The 15,642-nt window shown below is 33.2% G+C and overlaps 1 protein-coding gene and 1 long non-coding RNA gene across 2 annotated transcripts; both read right to left on the bottom strand.

Annotated features, from left to right (window-relative positions):
• On the bottom strand, positions 1-553 carry LOC118030872 (uncharacterized). Its single transcript, XR_012170130.1, has 2 exons — positions 379-553; positions 1-289 (listed from the first exon to the last, which is right to left on the bottom strand). It is a non-coding gene; the product is annotated as an uncharacterized lncRNA (long non-coding RNA).
• A 9,378-nt stretch (positions 554-9,931) lies between these two features.
• On the bottom strand, positions 9,932-11,948 carry LOC118030743 (protein BIG GRAIN 1-like D). Its single transcript, XM_035034972.2, has one exon. It carries the CDS (start codon positions 11,587-11,589, stop codon positions 10,210-10,212), a length of 1,380 nt encoding a protein of 459 aa, XP_034890863.1. The 5' UTR covers positions 11,590-11,948; the 3' UTR covers positions 9,932-10,209.
• Positions 11,949-15,642: the final 3,694 nt, after the last annotated feature.

A 15,642-nucleotide genomic window follows, 5' to 3' on the forward strand; every position in this document is an offset into this window, starting at 1 on the left:
TGGAATTATAATCATAATTATAAATATTACTAATCATACAAGTATTTAATTATTAGACCTCTTGAAGTACAATTACATTAAGAAGTAATAAAATCTGACATTTTTAAGCACCCTCTATGATTCTCTGTTGGATTTTTCTGAGACTAGAAGTGATTGTGGCAAAGGATGGTCTAACAGAGGCAGCATGATCCCATGATTGAGAAATGAGATCGATGAGCTCGCCAAGTTGATCATTGTCCTCGTGAGGAAGCATAGGCCTCAGCTTTCCTTCGGCAACTTCCATTGCAATCTGATTTCACAAGAAAAAGGTAGATAAATACATATGAGACTAGCAAACCATCAATTAAGGTGGAATACCTTACAACTTTAATCACATACCTTGCTGGGACCGAAATCTGTTTCTATGTATGGATAATCCCCAGTCATAAGCTCATTAAGTATAACAGCAAGCTATAGGCGTCGCTTTTTTCGTTATAAGGTTCGCAGTGAATCACCTCTGGCGCCATATAGACATGTTCCTGGAGATTTATAAGAAATTAAAGAAAGAAGAACAAGTATCGTAAACTTCTGCAAAATAATCTGACTGCGTACTTGAACAATAGCAAGTAGTTAATTATACTAGTCCTTACCTGTTTCACCGGTGAGTGCCATTTCCGCGTCATCCAAGAACCTAGCATGACCAAAATCTGCCACCCTGACGTGATTGGAATCGTCTAAGAATATGTTGCTAGGTTCTGTTCATGGAGATATTGCATTGCTTGAGCAATCTCCAATGCCACAGAACCCTGTTTTGAAATGGAGGAATTGGAACCGATCGCTCGTTTCGCCTGCTACCTGGTCCATGTAGCCACTCCTTTAGTGTCATGCCTAAGATTTCTGTCACTACCCATGCATTACTAGGGGGATCAATGCATGCCCCCGATAGTTGCAGCACATAACAAATGCCGCTGTCTAGATAAAGTGTCAAGTTCTTGAGCAAAAAAGTTGACACCATTTTCATTTGAAAGGAAAAAATCAGGAAACATGCACTTCACTTGTTGATCATCTTTGTTTTGAATTACGAGGTCCAAGAAGCCGTTTTCTTGTGCTACTTGAAGACAATATTTTAGATAATCTTGTGTAGTTTCCATCCTCTTCCTGTACATGATACGGAGCTCCTTCTGCTTAAGGACTTCCCTCTCAAGGTCTGCCACCTTCAAAATCGAAACAAGAATTCTCAGGGCCACATGAAGGAGGTTAGGCCTTGTGGGCCTTGAGGAGGGGACTGTAGCAAGGCTAACCAGCTTGGTCCAATCTAAGAATTCAAGAAACTTTATGTAAAAGCCTATACTGGTGTGGAGGGATAAAATCCGATTCGGCTGTGGCCTAAGATTTTCCCTAATAATTGTGCAATCCTAGTGTTAGTTGAATCGCAATTATTGATTCTTTTACTTGGTAAATATTTAATTTTTTTAAAAAAATAAAAAATATTATTTTAATATATTTATAAACAAAAAAACACTTTGAAAAAACAACACGTATGACACTCCATACACATCCTAATCTTATATATATATATATATATATATATATATAGTAAAGTAAAGTAAATAGTATGGGCTACAATTTAATAGCAAAAAAGGAAGAAAAGATTTGATTTCAAGAAACAATCTAGGCATTCTAGGCCATGGACCAGGCTAGTGTTTTCATAGACTGAGTAGTTGGGCCAGTATAAATGAGACCAGCTTTATCAGTTGGCCATATATGATTAGCAGCTGCGACTGATCGACATTGACTATACCATGCACCTAACAATAGCTAGGTCCAAATACCTGCTGCCTCAGCTCGGACTGCCGCCGCCGCCGCCGCCGCTGCTGGTGGCTCTCCTTCGTCAAGACAATAGATCGCTCACTCATGCAGTCGTTAAGCCTCCGACAACATCCTCCTGAATTAGTGGTTTTGATGGTAGAAACCTCATTCTTTCCCGGAGAATTCTCGACCGGAGATTGCCAAGGACTAAACAGAGTGCTGACCTTCTTCCTTCTGGCTACTACCTGCAACAATCATGGCGTGTGTTCTATTGCCTTAATTTGTTTAGCATTTGATGCAGGGGTCGATCAGCTTAACCAACAACATTAATGTTGCTTATATTTTGTTTTACTCTTGTTCTCTAGTGCTCTGCGAACGACAATTTTGACGGATTTTGTAATGAAGAGCGGAAATCACTAGGCAATTGACATGAACTTCTGCATTATCTTCTAGTAAATGAAAAAAAATAAAAATGTATCTCTATAATGTTTTTAAATGGGATCAAGAATCCGTTTGACATGAATTCTAAATTATGATTTTTATTTATTTATTTTGAATCATAGTTTTAAAATTATTTTTCACAAATAACTTCTGATAAAAATGAGTTAGGATGAGTTATTGTTTTGTAAAGATATCTCCGAGTAAATCTTTGAGTGAACAAACGTAGTGCAAGTTAAAATTCATAATTTTTTTTTAAATCTTTGATTAAATAAAAGTCTTGAAGAAGTTCTAGCCCAAAAATACTTTTGACTCTTCTATAGATAAAAACAAAATAATAATAAACCAATTTACAAAATATTATATAAAAACATAACCCAAAGAGTTGGCCAGTTTTCATTGTGATATTCAGTGTGTTTATTTTTCATTAAAAAATATCTTTTATTATCAAAACAAAATTAATATACAAATAATATAGTATGCAACAAATCGGTTATATTACATGATAAACTTCTAGTAAACGTTAATAAACAAAACCCTAGCCCATCTTCTCTTCTCTCTAACAAAAGCCCTCTACTCATAAATTTTAATTGTATTTTAATTAATATATGATTTAAATAAATTATAGGTGAATGAGAAATTAATTTATTTTTATTTTGTTTTTCTACTTAAAAAACCCTTGGTTTTTTAATATTTAATTATTAATTTATAGTTTCTAATCAAATGTTAATAATGGTGAGAATTATTTTTTATTAATTCTTCAACTTTTTATATTTTAAAATTCACTATAAAAAGAAGGATGAATGAAGAGTTTCCAACTTGAATTTTTTAAATTTTTACACCTTTTCTTATCTCACTTTTAATAATTTTTTCTTTTCATGCTTGGATTTTTCTCTCAAATCTAGAGCTTATGTTCATCTTGTTAAGAGATATTTAAGTTTTATATTATTTAGTTAAAATACCTTATTTAGAAGCATATTTAAACTAAGATAGTATTGTTGAAATCTTGAGAAACATATTGCAAACATTCTAGTTGTTCAAGTGATGAACAATAAAACCTTAAGCATTAAAGTTTTACATACTAATAATTCATCCCTCATAATAATAAAAGATTCATTATTTTAAAGTGTTTCAACAAATAAGTATTATTCTTATTTTAATTTAAATATAGTTAATTTTTTTTTTATTAATATGCACACTAGGATCTTGATTTTATATCAATTGCAAGTTTGAATATATACTTAGTATGCATACTAGTATTTTTTTTTATTTATATTTTTGTTGAAATCATGTTTGTCTTAAATTTTATTTTTATATATTTTTTTATATATTTAGACATATATGCACTCTAGGCTTTCCTTCAAAAAGTTTTTAAATGTTTTGTAAGCTTTTATTATGTTACACTAAAATATTTTTGCTCACTAGTCTAATCTTTTTCCTTCCCATCCTCTCTCTCTTTTGGTTTTGTAGATCCAAAAATGATATGTTTTGATAAAGATTCAATTTATATCAGTGTTATATTAAATCATTTGTGTATTTGTTGGTATATCTGGATTAGGATTCTAATTTTTTTTTTAATCTCTATTTTGTTAAGGGTTTAGTTCTATTTGAAATTTTGATTCAGTGCTTATTGCTTAGAGTGTGTTTGTCTACACAGCAACGGCCGTGTTTTGAAAAAATCACAAATTAATTGTGTTTGATTAAAGTTAAAACTGTCATTTTTCAAATATGAAACCCATAAAAAATAGCAATAAAACATAGTAAAAGTAAGATTTAGCTGCTTTGTCGGCACTGTTCACTTTTGTGAAGTGAACACTGTGCAAAGTGAATTAATTCACTCACACAAGCAAACACGTGAACAGTGCAATGAAATTTTACACTGTTCACGTAGAAAGAGCAACATGTTGATATAAAACACAATTAATCTTTATTCACTTGCATTGTTCACGCGAACAGTAAAAAAATCCAATTCTTTCTAATTGTGTTTTATCTGAAAAACTAATGTTTAATATTATTTAATGACACTACATAAATTAGAAGGAGATCGTATAATAGCGTAACATTTGCAGAATTTGATCGCAGTCCTAATTTTATTCATAATAATATTTTACCTGATGTTGGTGCACATTTAAAAAATCAAGAAAATTGTACTTCTTGTCGGATGTTTTTCATACGTGATGGAATTGTAGATAGTTGAATGGAACAATAAAAAATATTTTATATAAAATATTATTTATTTCATAATATAATAGCAGTAGTTAAATCTATAATATTTAAATTAAAAACCATCAAAATCAATATCAATATCAATTAAACTATTTCTTATATATATTTTAATTATTTTATAACCTTAATTTGAGAAGTATTTTTAACTAAACACATTAAACTATTTCTTGTTCAACCTCAATTTCAACTACAATTTTAACCAAACATATACAAATATCAAACCAACCTTAACTAAAAATATTTTTTATAAAATAACTTTTTTCAAACCACAACTACAGAAGTATTTTTAACTAAACACATTAAACTATTTCTTGTTCAACCTCAATTTCAACTACAATTTTAACCAAACATATACAAATATCAAACCAACCTTAACTAAAAATATTTTTTATAAAATAACTTTTTTCAAACCACAACTACAAAAACTACCACAATACCAAACATACTTAATCTATTTGCAATGGCTTAAACTTATATGTGAATGTACGATGCTATAATTTTTTTAAAATTAAAATGCATCTTAAGTTTGAGAATTTTAAAGAGTTTAGTTTGTAATTAAAATTGATAAAATAGTCTTTTATTGCTTAGAAAGTCAATTTTCAATATTAGCGTTGTTAAGATCATTTTTAAACAACAATATTGAACTCCCTCAATAATTTTTTTATATAATTATTCAATGAAAATAATGATGTATTTGTATTTTTCAATATTAATAAAACAATACATCATATTATAAACTCACACTAAATTACGAGTCGGACCAAATTTTTTTTAAATGTAAAAAATACAATTTTAGGCCAGAAGAACTCTTCGATGGTGTCATTAAAGTCGGCCCACTAGTTCAAACATAAAACCTTCCGGCTCAACTCTTTTTCTATTCCAGATTTTAAATTAAACCATGTAGAAGTTGTTACGACGTGACTCAAATGATTTGATAAGTTCAAAAACAAATCAAATAACTAATAAAGACATGATTTGACCTAAAAAATATTAAGATGATGTATTTTTTTTTAATATTGAGATGACGATAGATTTTCTCTCTTCTTTGTTGATTTTAGGTAACTTCCTCTCTCTCCTTTCAAATTCAAGGACTGAAATGTTAAAATAATAAATTCTTAGACCAAATTTAAAATTGCAAAAACTAAAGGGACTGAATAGTAAAAACATAAAAGTAGGTGGACTAAATAATTTTTTTCCAATAATTTGAGATTGGACATGAGATTTTTTTTCTTATTTTATACTTTGATGCTTTTTTATTGAATTGTTTATTTCCTTAACAAATTTTAATAAATTAGTCATCAATTTGGGCATAAACAAATGTAATAAAGAACAAAAAGCTAGAGGTTGAAAAAAAAAAAAAGAGTTTATCGTGAGTGATTTACCTATCTTCATAATACATTTGTGATTTGAATGCATTACAATTACAATGCATGCTTTCAAATAATTACTGAAAGTGTCCATGAAACCGCAACGAGTTGAGACAGGAATCCTTTGTGGAAAGAACACAGTGGAATGCGTGCTTTATTGAAGGTTTTTTTGTTTTTTCTTTGTTTTATTTTCTTTGCTTTCCTTGTCTCTCTTTGGTAAGATTCTTGTTGATCAAAGTATTAATGTTCCATTCCTCATTTTGAACTTTGTAGTGGAAAAGAAAAGCTGCGAACAATCTCATGGGAACTCGTCTCGGGATCGCAAATTACAAAACCTTTGTCTTCTACCTGCAAAGCAAAAGTGCTAAGCAGTGGACCATCTACATTACTCCATGTTAGGACTGAGGAGGGAGGTGTGAGAGCGACCCTCTCTCGCCCTCTCTCTCTCTATTTGCCAACTTTAACGTGGCATGCTTAAAACTGAAAGGGCAAATGGAAAGAGAGAAGTCATTTCTACATTTTCTTTGGTGCAAGGTCTCAATTACTGTCGTTTTCTTTCATGAAAGTTGGAGCCTTTTGTTTTTCCCCCCCTCTTTTCTCATTGCTCCCTCCTTCTTTTGTGAAGATAGAGGCCTTGCAACCAAACAATATGGTACAGTGAGTGAGAGTGTGAGACAATATTTAATGGAAACTCCTCCCTTAATTTATTATATCTTCTTCTTCGGGAAGATGACGAAAATTGAAGGAGCAGTAAACGCTAGCATGAGAGAATACAGATACTCTTAAACGCTGGTGGTCTGGCAGCGGCAGCTGCAGCACAACCATTGCCGCATTAAGTTAAAAGTATAAGAGCCCATCAATTAATTAACCAAAATGACAGCATTTATATATATTCAACAAATAGATACTGATAATAGTTAATGAAAGTTCAGCTTGATTTAATTCTAAGGAATTCCTGGGCACTTGAGATAAGAATTGAAGAAAGATACATCATACATTGGAGCTCCTTTTGGACAAAAAATAAAAATAGTATTTGGTTCATAGCCTTAAAAGTCTTACACGGGTTAGGTTTGAAAGCAAAGTCATTAGTGAGATTCACTTAAAGTATTCAATAGTAACTAATAAATTATCAGCGTGGTTATTAAAGTTGATCATTATTCATATATTAATATCAGAAAGTTTTGAAATTTTAGAGGCATTAGTTTAATGCAATTTCTAATTTAATTTGAGAGTCTTGAATACAGTTGAATTCTCTCAAGATTCAACACCTAAAATGGATAACGATGCATGTTTCTAGTGTTGTAAATTTAAGAATTCTGGCCTGCTCTCTCCCTGTATGTATATTTGTAGAGGTCTGCAGATGGTTGCTGGAAGCTCCAAAACTCGATTCTCAATAAGAAAGAAACATTCTTACATTATTTTACAAGAAGAGTTAATAATAACAAGAAAGACAAGGAGAAACATTCTATGGTAATAAGAAACACTGAGCCTGTCTAATCCTATCTGAAATTTGGTGAATAACAGCATCAGAGTGATTAGACTAAGGTTTTAAACAAATGAATAATCATGAAGCAACAAGAAGAGGGAATATGTTGATTATGATTGAGAGATTTGTTATAGAAAATAAAAACTTGTAGATGCCCTGGAGGGGAGTGATTAAGGGTCAACCTAGCTAGCTAGGTTTGTCTTTTCAAAGAGAAACTCACTACACGCCCACGAACATTATTCTTCTCATCATTGCTGCCAACCTCCCCACCTCACCTCACCTACTGTGCAGAATCTTTAACTTACAAGGGAGACTCGAGGAATGATCCTCGCAAAAACAATACTCTACTCAGCCCAGTTTCAATCTTGTTAACTGCAATATTCAACACCTCTTGTTGATCACAAGAGCTCAATTGAGCCCTTCACCAATATTTCTTGAATAAGTTATGATTCCACCACCATCCTAAACAAATATAATTTGTACTTGTTTGTTATGTTTCTAATCATACGATCGTGTAGAATTTTGACTGGGGGCGATTATTATACTACTTTGAACCATCCCATTCACACTACGGAATATTAATCTATGCATGCTCCTCACGTATTGATGGATGATATGTAGGCCATTATTAGGTCTACTAACAATGAACTCCTAGCCCTAGCCTCTTACAAGTATTTTATTTAGAAATATAGTTGATGCTTGATCATTGTGTGGTTGTATTTCAAGTTGAACTTAATTAGTTCTGCCGCCTCAATAATCATTGCTTCTAATATTCTCAAATTAATTTGATTAGAAGGGATTGGACAGTCATTGTCACACGTTAGTTTGATTTGAAATATGTTCACGATCTCTTGATCTTGTTTCATGGAGTGTGTATGCATCTTAAGATTCCACATGGCAACACCGGGAGAGAGAGATTAGGATGCTAACTATGTGATTCCTTTTGGGCGTATGATCACGTCTCAACTCCCAATTTAAAATCTACATGAACATCCCTCGTCTTAATTAGTTTTAGAATATATTGCAGGATTTGGAGGAGAAAATGGTTTTCTAAATCCAGTCTATCCTCTGTAATACACGTCTTCAAATTAGATAGACAAGGGGGGTGAGCATTCACTCACCACATTCATTTCCCCCCTCTTTTGGGGGTGGCGTTGAAGAAGGGATCGAGGAAATAAAACCAGCACTCGATCATTTCAAACGTACTGAGTTAGTAATGCAATAATAGCACTTTCAAGCTTCTGTTTCTTTGGTTATAACTTGTATATAGGATGGTCCAAGTTGAAACCACCGCCCTACTGTAATAATTAACAGCTTAATTTGTAGCCCTCCACTGTTGACTTGCTCCCTCTCCCTTGGCTATCAAGCCAATAGCAGAGGCACGATCAGTACTTACAGACATATAAAGATCTGCAGTTCATCAGAACGAAGCAATCGTCCGTGATATATTGTAAATATCCATTTGATATTTACAGTTAAGTATTATTGGTACAGGTATCCTGTAATGATTTTGAGGACCACCAGCTTCTGTTACCCTGCCTTGAACCACACTGCTTCTTTATTGTTGCCGCTGATTTTGAACAATTTCTATGCCCGCCTCAATGAGACACGCAATGCATTAATTCCTTTCTTTGCACTTACTTTAAAAAAAATGAAAAAAAATGAAGGAATAATGGGACTTAGACCAGTAGTTTTCTCTCGATCCTCAAATTCCTTCTACGAAGTTTTCTAATGAGAATCACGAGTTTTAACCTCTCCTCTTGAGGAATTTTTCTTCTTCTATGCCCACACCAAGTATAATATAACATAATCCATCAGTAGCAGGACAAGAGCTCAAATAATTGACATTGAAACTTAGTTGGGCATGGCCTACAGAGAATTATTTGGTGGGTTGAGTACCAAATATTTGTTGCAGATGGAAAGTTTAGATTAACAAGTAATTCTTGGTGAGGAGGGATAAGACCTTTTTTTAGGTTTTCAATGTTGCTGGCCTGGAAATGGTGGTGATGCTAACGCAATGTTCAAGTAATGGATGCGGTGGGGGTGGCGGGGCCTCTGCAAAAGCTCTTACTTTCTCTATTCCCATGGGCGAAGATCTGCCTTTGCCTTTACCATCACATCCTCTCATTTTGCTTGTGATTACGATCTCGAATCTTTCATTTTTTTTTTTTCTTCTTCCTTCACTTCTCTCTCTCTTTCTCTTTCTTTCTGGCCTCTCCTTTCTTTCCCTCAGTTCTATCAAAACCTGTACTGTCAGTCTCTCTCTCAGTTCAGATCGCCATCAAGGAATTAACACATCCCCACTCGTTTCTTTTCAGAAAAAACCCATATTCTCTCTTCACTTTCTTCTTTACTTCATTTTTTGAAACTGAATCATTCACACTAGCATCGCCAATATACGTATTTTATACTACCATGCTACTTCTCGAGAGGTATACACCAATTAGACTCCACTACACTCAATATCCAGGACTGTTCAGGGCTGAAATTTGGCCACCTTCCTCTGTGATTTCACCATCATATGTCCCATGAAATTAGGAGTACTGAAAAGCTTAAATTCAGACCACTCAGCATGTAGCCAAGCGGATGCAAAAATTGGAGGGATCCAATCCCTTAAGCAGCATGTATCAAATATATGTAATAATAATAATATAGAAAAAAAGTTGATGTAGCAAGAAGGAAACAGAAAGATGGTTCTAATTAGAGCCACTAAATTGTGCCATTGGAGATGGCATCAACCATTAACAAATTAACTATATTTTAATTTACCATCACCTTTCACCATTCCTATGATTTCCAATAACCTCAAAAATGGATCTCCACCTTGACCCATTATGAACAAAAAAAAAAAAAAAAACTAACCGAAAAAAAGGAAAGAAATTTACATATAATAGTAATTAGAAACTACACTATCAAGCCATTAGCAATGGCACGATTAGTATCAAGATGAGTAGTTTCGTACACGGGAAGTTCTTCACAATACCTACGATCGTTTCCAATCACTGCAAGGTGATCAAGCTCGAATAAATCCGAACTCGAATAGCTTGCAGCATCGTCATCCTCATCCTCATCCTCATCCTCATCCTCATCGTGATAGCGATCATGATATTTTCCGCGAACATCAATCATAATAACATCATTTTTCTTCTGATTTTGACGGTGATCCTTCAAGAACTCTCTAGCCACCTCCTCAACTCTCCTACTCTTCTCCATTACTTGATACTTCAGCTCATCATCAGTTTTTCTTGACGGTGGTTTCCCTATTTTCCATGCTGTTGGCAGAGAAACAGACATGAGACTTGATTCTTCCTCTTCATATAAAGATTTGTGGCCGACTGGCCTGCAATCTTCATCAACAATTACACTCACAGGGTAAAATCTAACACTCCTTTTAACCCCATTGCGTAATTTTTCCCTGGTCGATGGCGAATGCTTGCTCAAGCATGATCTTGAAAACGATGAAGCAGAAGAGCAGGTCGATGCTTGTCCTGAGTTAAGTTTCCTTTCTTCATCAAAGTTTCCTATGGAAGATGAATTCTTTGATTTCTTTGAGTTCCCTGTGGTGAAGAGGGAATTGAGGAAATTCGCCAGCTTCCCACCTGGTGAAATTGGCTGTTTCACCTTCTTTAGATTGCTGTAAATCTTTAAGGCTCTTGATTTGGACTTGATTATGTTCTCTTCAAGCCTTGGTGTCTGTTCTGAAGCAGAGCTGTAGTGATAATCATCAAACATACGCAGCTCCCTCTGTTCATGGAACAGAGTCCTCTCTGTTTTCTCTGTTTTTCCTGACCGAGCCGACAGGCTTGTCCTGACTGGCTTAGGTCTTGGTGGATTGAAAGAAGAGGCCCTTGATCTTGCACCATACATGGATTCTGTGTCAGAAGATGAGAACCCACCAGAGCTAGAATCCGAAGAGGTTGAGGTTGAGCTAAAAAACAGGACATCTTGGTCAAGATCATGATCAAGCTGTGCTTTTCTCTCAAGTTCTGTTGAGTTTTGCCGCCTCTGTTGAGTGACGGCCTTTTGGGTCACCTTCTGCTCCATCCATTTCTCGATCAAACAAGCACGTTGAAGAGTTGACATCCCTGCTTCTCCTCCAATGTTCCTGCCAATTTTGTTTTGTTTCTTTGGCATTGTTTCTCTGTAGAACTTCAACTCTTCACGTTTTGGTTCACCATCATCAATAGAACGATAGATTTCATCAAGAAGTGATGAAGAGAAAGATGGGTTCTTGATGCCATGCTTGTATCTTTCCTCTCTCATTGTTTTCTCCCGCCTATACATGTTTTCTACGTTGAAAATGAGTCTATCAAAGAGAGACAAGGAGTAGAGAAAATGTTTCACTTTTGTTAGGGTATTGATAGAGACTCAAAAGCTGCAATACCGACAGGGAATACAAGTGGAGAGTCATGAAAGAAAGAACAACCAGTACATCAAAAAGAAATGAGCATTATTGGAGCAAAAGCAAGTGTGTTTTCTCTCCAAAAAACTCCTGGGTTTTGGAAACTTGAGGGAGGAGAGTAAGGACCGGTGGTGTTTCTAGGGGGAAGGAGGAGGTTAATGACTAATGAGCACAAGATGTCACGCTTGACTGAGAGAGAAAAAAGTGGGAAATTTGCACGCCTTGGAAGGAAGATGAAGAGAACGGGAACAGAAGCAAGGGGCTTTATAAAGGGATGCTTCCATGCGCATGCATGCCCATGTCCATCCTAATTGGAGCCATTGCCAGCTTGGAATCGTGCTTACTTGGCGCTCATTTCTTGACTGGCTTGTCCCCAAACTACCCTTACTTTAATGTTGCATACCTCGAATGATCACTGTCCAAATTTGAATTTGAAGCCGTTGATCATGTTGAAGAAAAGATGCGATTCTTGTGTGTGGTGATATAAAGAGAAGTTTTTTTGTGTGCAATAATGGTGGGTCCTTGTGTTGGGTGAAGGATAGAGATTTTTTGTTGGGTGTATAAAGATGGTCGAATGGGGATTGGAGACATTGGATCACTCCTAATTTAACAAAGAGATGTAGCATTATTTTGGAAAGAAAAAGCTGGACGAAAACTCTTTTGGATGTGAACAGACTTGGTGAACTGGAAATGCTTTCATGGATATTTTTTTTTTAATCATGATGTTCGAGCTAATTTATACGTATTTTAATTAATATTAAAAAATTATAAAGTTCACGATTACATAACCTTTTAATAATTTTAAGATCTGTAGTATTTAAATTATTAATTTTTAAAAAATAAATTCAAAACTTGACTAGTTAAAATATATTTTAAGTATAATAATTTTTTTTAATGTGCTGAGAAGCAGCGCCATATTTGGAGCAACTATTAATTGAATAATTAAGATGTCAGGGAATTTATACCAAATATAGAGTTTGTGGATTCATTCTAGATAAAAAAATATATATATATAAAAAGGATTGAGTTGATGATGTAAGAATAAAAGTATAAAATAAATGTTTTTGAATAATTTCACAGTTAATTTCTATATAAAAAAAAAAACACGTCTAAATTTTTTTCCGAGGTAATATCCAGATGATGTCTTTGTTCATCGTTTTCTTATTATTCTAAAGAACCTACCTTTGATTATGAATAAAAGAAATCTTCTAAATCAATATTGTGTCTTTTTGGTGGCTGGGTTCTATATCAATGTACATTTATGCGGTGGTTGGGTTGTATGTCACGCTTAAGCTCATTTTGAGCTCAGATTTTGCAGGACACCATGACATGAAAAACTGAAAGTTATAATTAAAAATCTTTAAATTTTAACCCTAATATATATATATATATATATATATATATATATATATATATAAGTTTTAATGCCATGGCTTTTACCGTTCAATGTTCTGAATAACATCAATTATAAATGAAGATATTATATTATTTCTTATTAAGCGGTTTAAGATTTGTGTCCTTTGCAGTAAATACGACTGCTTAGAAGTCGTTGCAGTAAATATGATTTTTTTAAAAGTATTTTTTAATTTAAAAATATATTAAAATAATTTACTTTTAATATTAACACACCAAAACAATAAAAAAATATTTAAAAAATCTAAAACTAAAAAAGATTAATTTTTTAAAAAACACAATTTAACTACAATACCGAATAACACCGTACATACCTCCGGAAGCGAAAAGAAAAATTGAAAAGAAGGAATGCTGCCTTCGCGGTGAACTTTAACACTCATTGAACTTTGTAGAAGAATAGAAGAATAACTTATTACTATTATTTGGAGGGGAAAAAAAAAAAGAAAACCGGAAAGAATAGAGAGAAAAATAAAAGGCCAAGACGGAAAAATCTGAAGCGTGATGAGACGCGGGAGGAGGGTGGAAGGTACGGCGGCGGCGGTCATAAATCCTCCTTCTTGAGTTGGCATGGTCGGACAATAAATTAATGGAAGAAACCGAAGCCCATGACGTGTATAGCTAGAATGAAACAAAAAAGCGATGGATCTATGAATTAAAAACAAGTGTTTAGTGTTTGGTAGTTTCCTTTATATTAGGTGTCATTGAATGGTTTTGTACTTTACTAATAATCGTAAGATCTAATCCTACAGTTCTTGATTCAATGTTAACATTCTGATTACAAGTTTAATGAATTAACTTAAAAAATAAATATAAACTATGCTTTTTATATAAAAAGATTATTTAATATAAGATTTATCAAAATCTAACTTTCAAAAATAATTAATCAGGCCGAGTTTTATCAGGTAGAAACTTGGATTATTGTGCACCACACATGTTATTTAAAACATGGCACATGTATTTCTTGAAAAGCTTTTTTATATATATATATATATGTTCGTGCAACTTAGTGGAGACCATCCATTGCAAAACGGAACAATCTTGAATCAGGACATTCGATTTGGGTATTTTTTATCCAATTCTTTATTGAATGGAAGGATATGATTTTTTTTTTCGGATAAAGATTTATTTCTTAAAATCTAATTCGTGGTTCAAATCCTAATAATCAAAGAAAAACTTAATTTCTATGAGAGCAGCAACTCATATTTCCAATTTAGCAAGAAAACTTATTTTCTATTTTTATTATTGAGATTAAGGGTTTTAAGATGGGCTACTGAGCTCTTACAGTTTTATTTTTAATTTTTAATATTAGTATATTAAAATTATTTAAAAAAATTATTAAATTGATATTTTTTAAAATAAAATATAATTTTAAGCAGAATTTATCACAATAACATTACAGATTTATTTATTTTATTTATTAATATGGATGTCCGACCTAACTTGTATATATTTCGACTAATCTTATAAATTTTGAAATTAACGACTATATAAACTTCAATGATTTTAAAAAAAATCCAACTTCTAATAATTTAAAAACAAACTCAATATCTAACTATTTAAAACTTACCTCTCATAGTTTTTTTTCTTTTTTTTCCCTTGTTACATCGTCGTCGATGTGATGCTCGAACATTTAAAAAAATTGGGGCAAGAACATGTCGAGAAAACCGTCTTATAACTTGGACTTGGCAGGGCATAGATCACGATAATCATTCAAGAGAGTAATAATAGAGCGGTAAATCTATGGATACATAAGAAAACATGATCAAGACATAATTATAGATGCACATGGAGATTTACAGATTCTGCTTTCTATGACTGGTTTTGTACTTGCCATCTTCACGGGGTCCCTCCCTCTCATGCACAGTGTTTTGAATTTGAAAAAGGTAGAAGCTCCATTACCAAAATCCAGAAATGACAGTTAAAAAGGGAAGAACAAGTGGAGGTCTTGGATGGCCTTTAATCATGGAATCAAGCTGCTAGCTTTTAACCATGGGTAATTCTTCTCAGGAGCCTGTAAATTTGCTCTTTAATCATATGCTTATTTAACCTCAGAACCTTCGAGCGCTGAGTTTAATAACGGTCCTCTGACTCTCCCACCAGCTCAAGTTTTAAACACAATAATCAATTAATGGGCTTGATTTGCTAACTCACGACCCTTGAGTTAAACCTTTTTTTCCTTTTTCTTTTTTTCCTGATTTAGAAGAAAAAAAACCTCAAGCTCCCATCATCAATGGAGTCCCAATCCATTCGATTTTATCGTTTTTTGCCACAATGAATAATTCTAGCACCATCTAATTGTAATTTTTCTTTTATACGAGCTTGTGAAGCTGAGGGAAGTAAACAAATTATTATGATTTGGTGCTAAAATCATCTTTTAAGACATATTGAGGCTTGAACTATAATTAATTGATGAGTACATACTATAAACGAGATGAGATATTTAACTACCACAAAATAGTAGATGGATTGAGGGATGATATTCCATTAAAAACAATTTTTTATTTTGTGACTACATTATATTT

This window comes from Populus alba, chromosome 6 (genome assembly GCF_005239225.2).
Source record: "Populus alba chromosome 6, ASM523922v2, whole genome shotgun sequence".
Lineage (NCBI taxonomy): Eukaryota > Viridiplantae > Streptophyta > Magnoliopsida > Malpighiales > Salicaceae > Populus > Populus alba.

Excerpts from the sequence above, each read along its gene's own strand:
- LOC118030743 (XM_035034972.2), bottom strand. The coding sequence starts at position 11,589 with ATGTATAGGCGGGAGAAAACAATGAGAGAGGAAAGATACAAGCATGGC.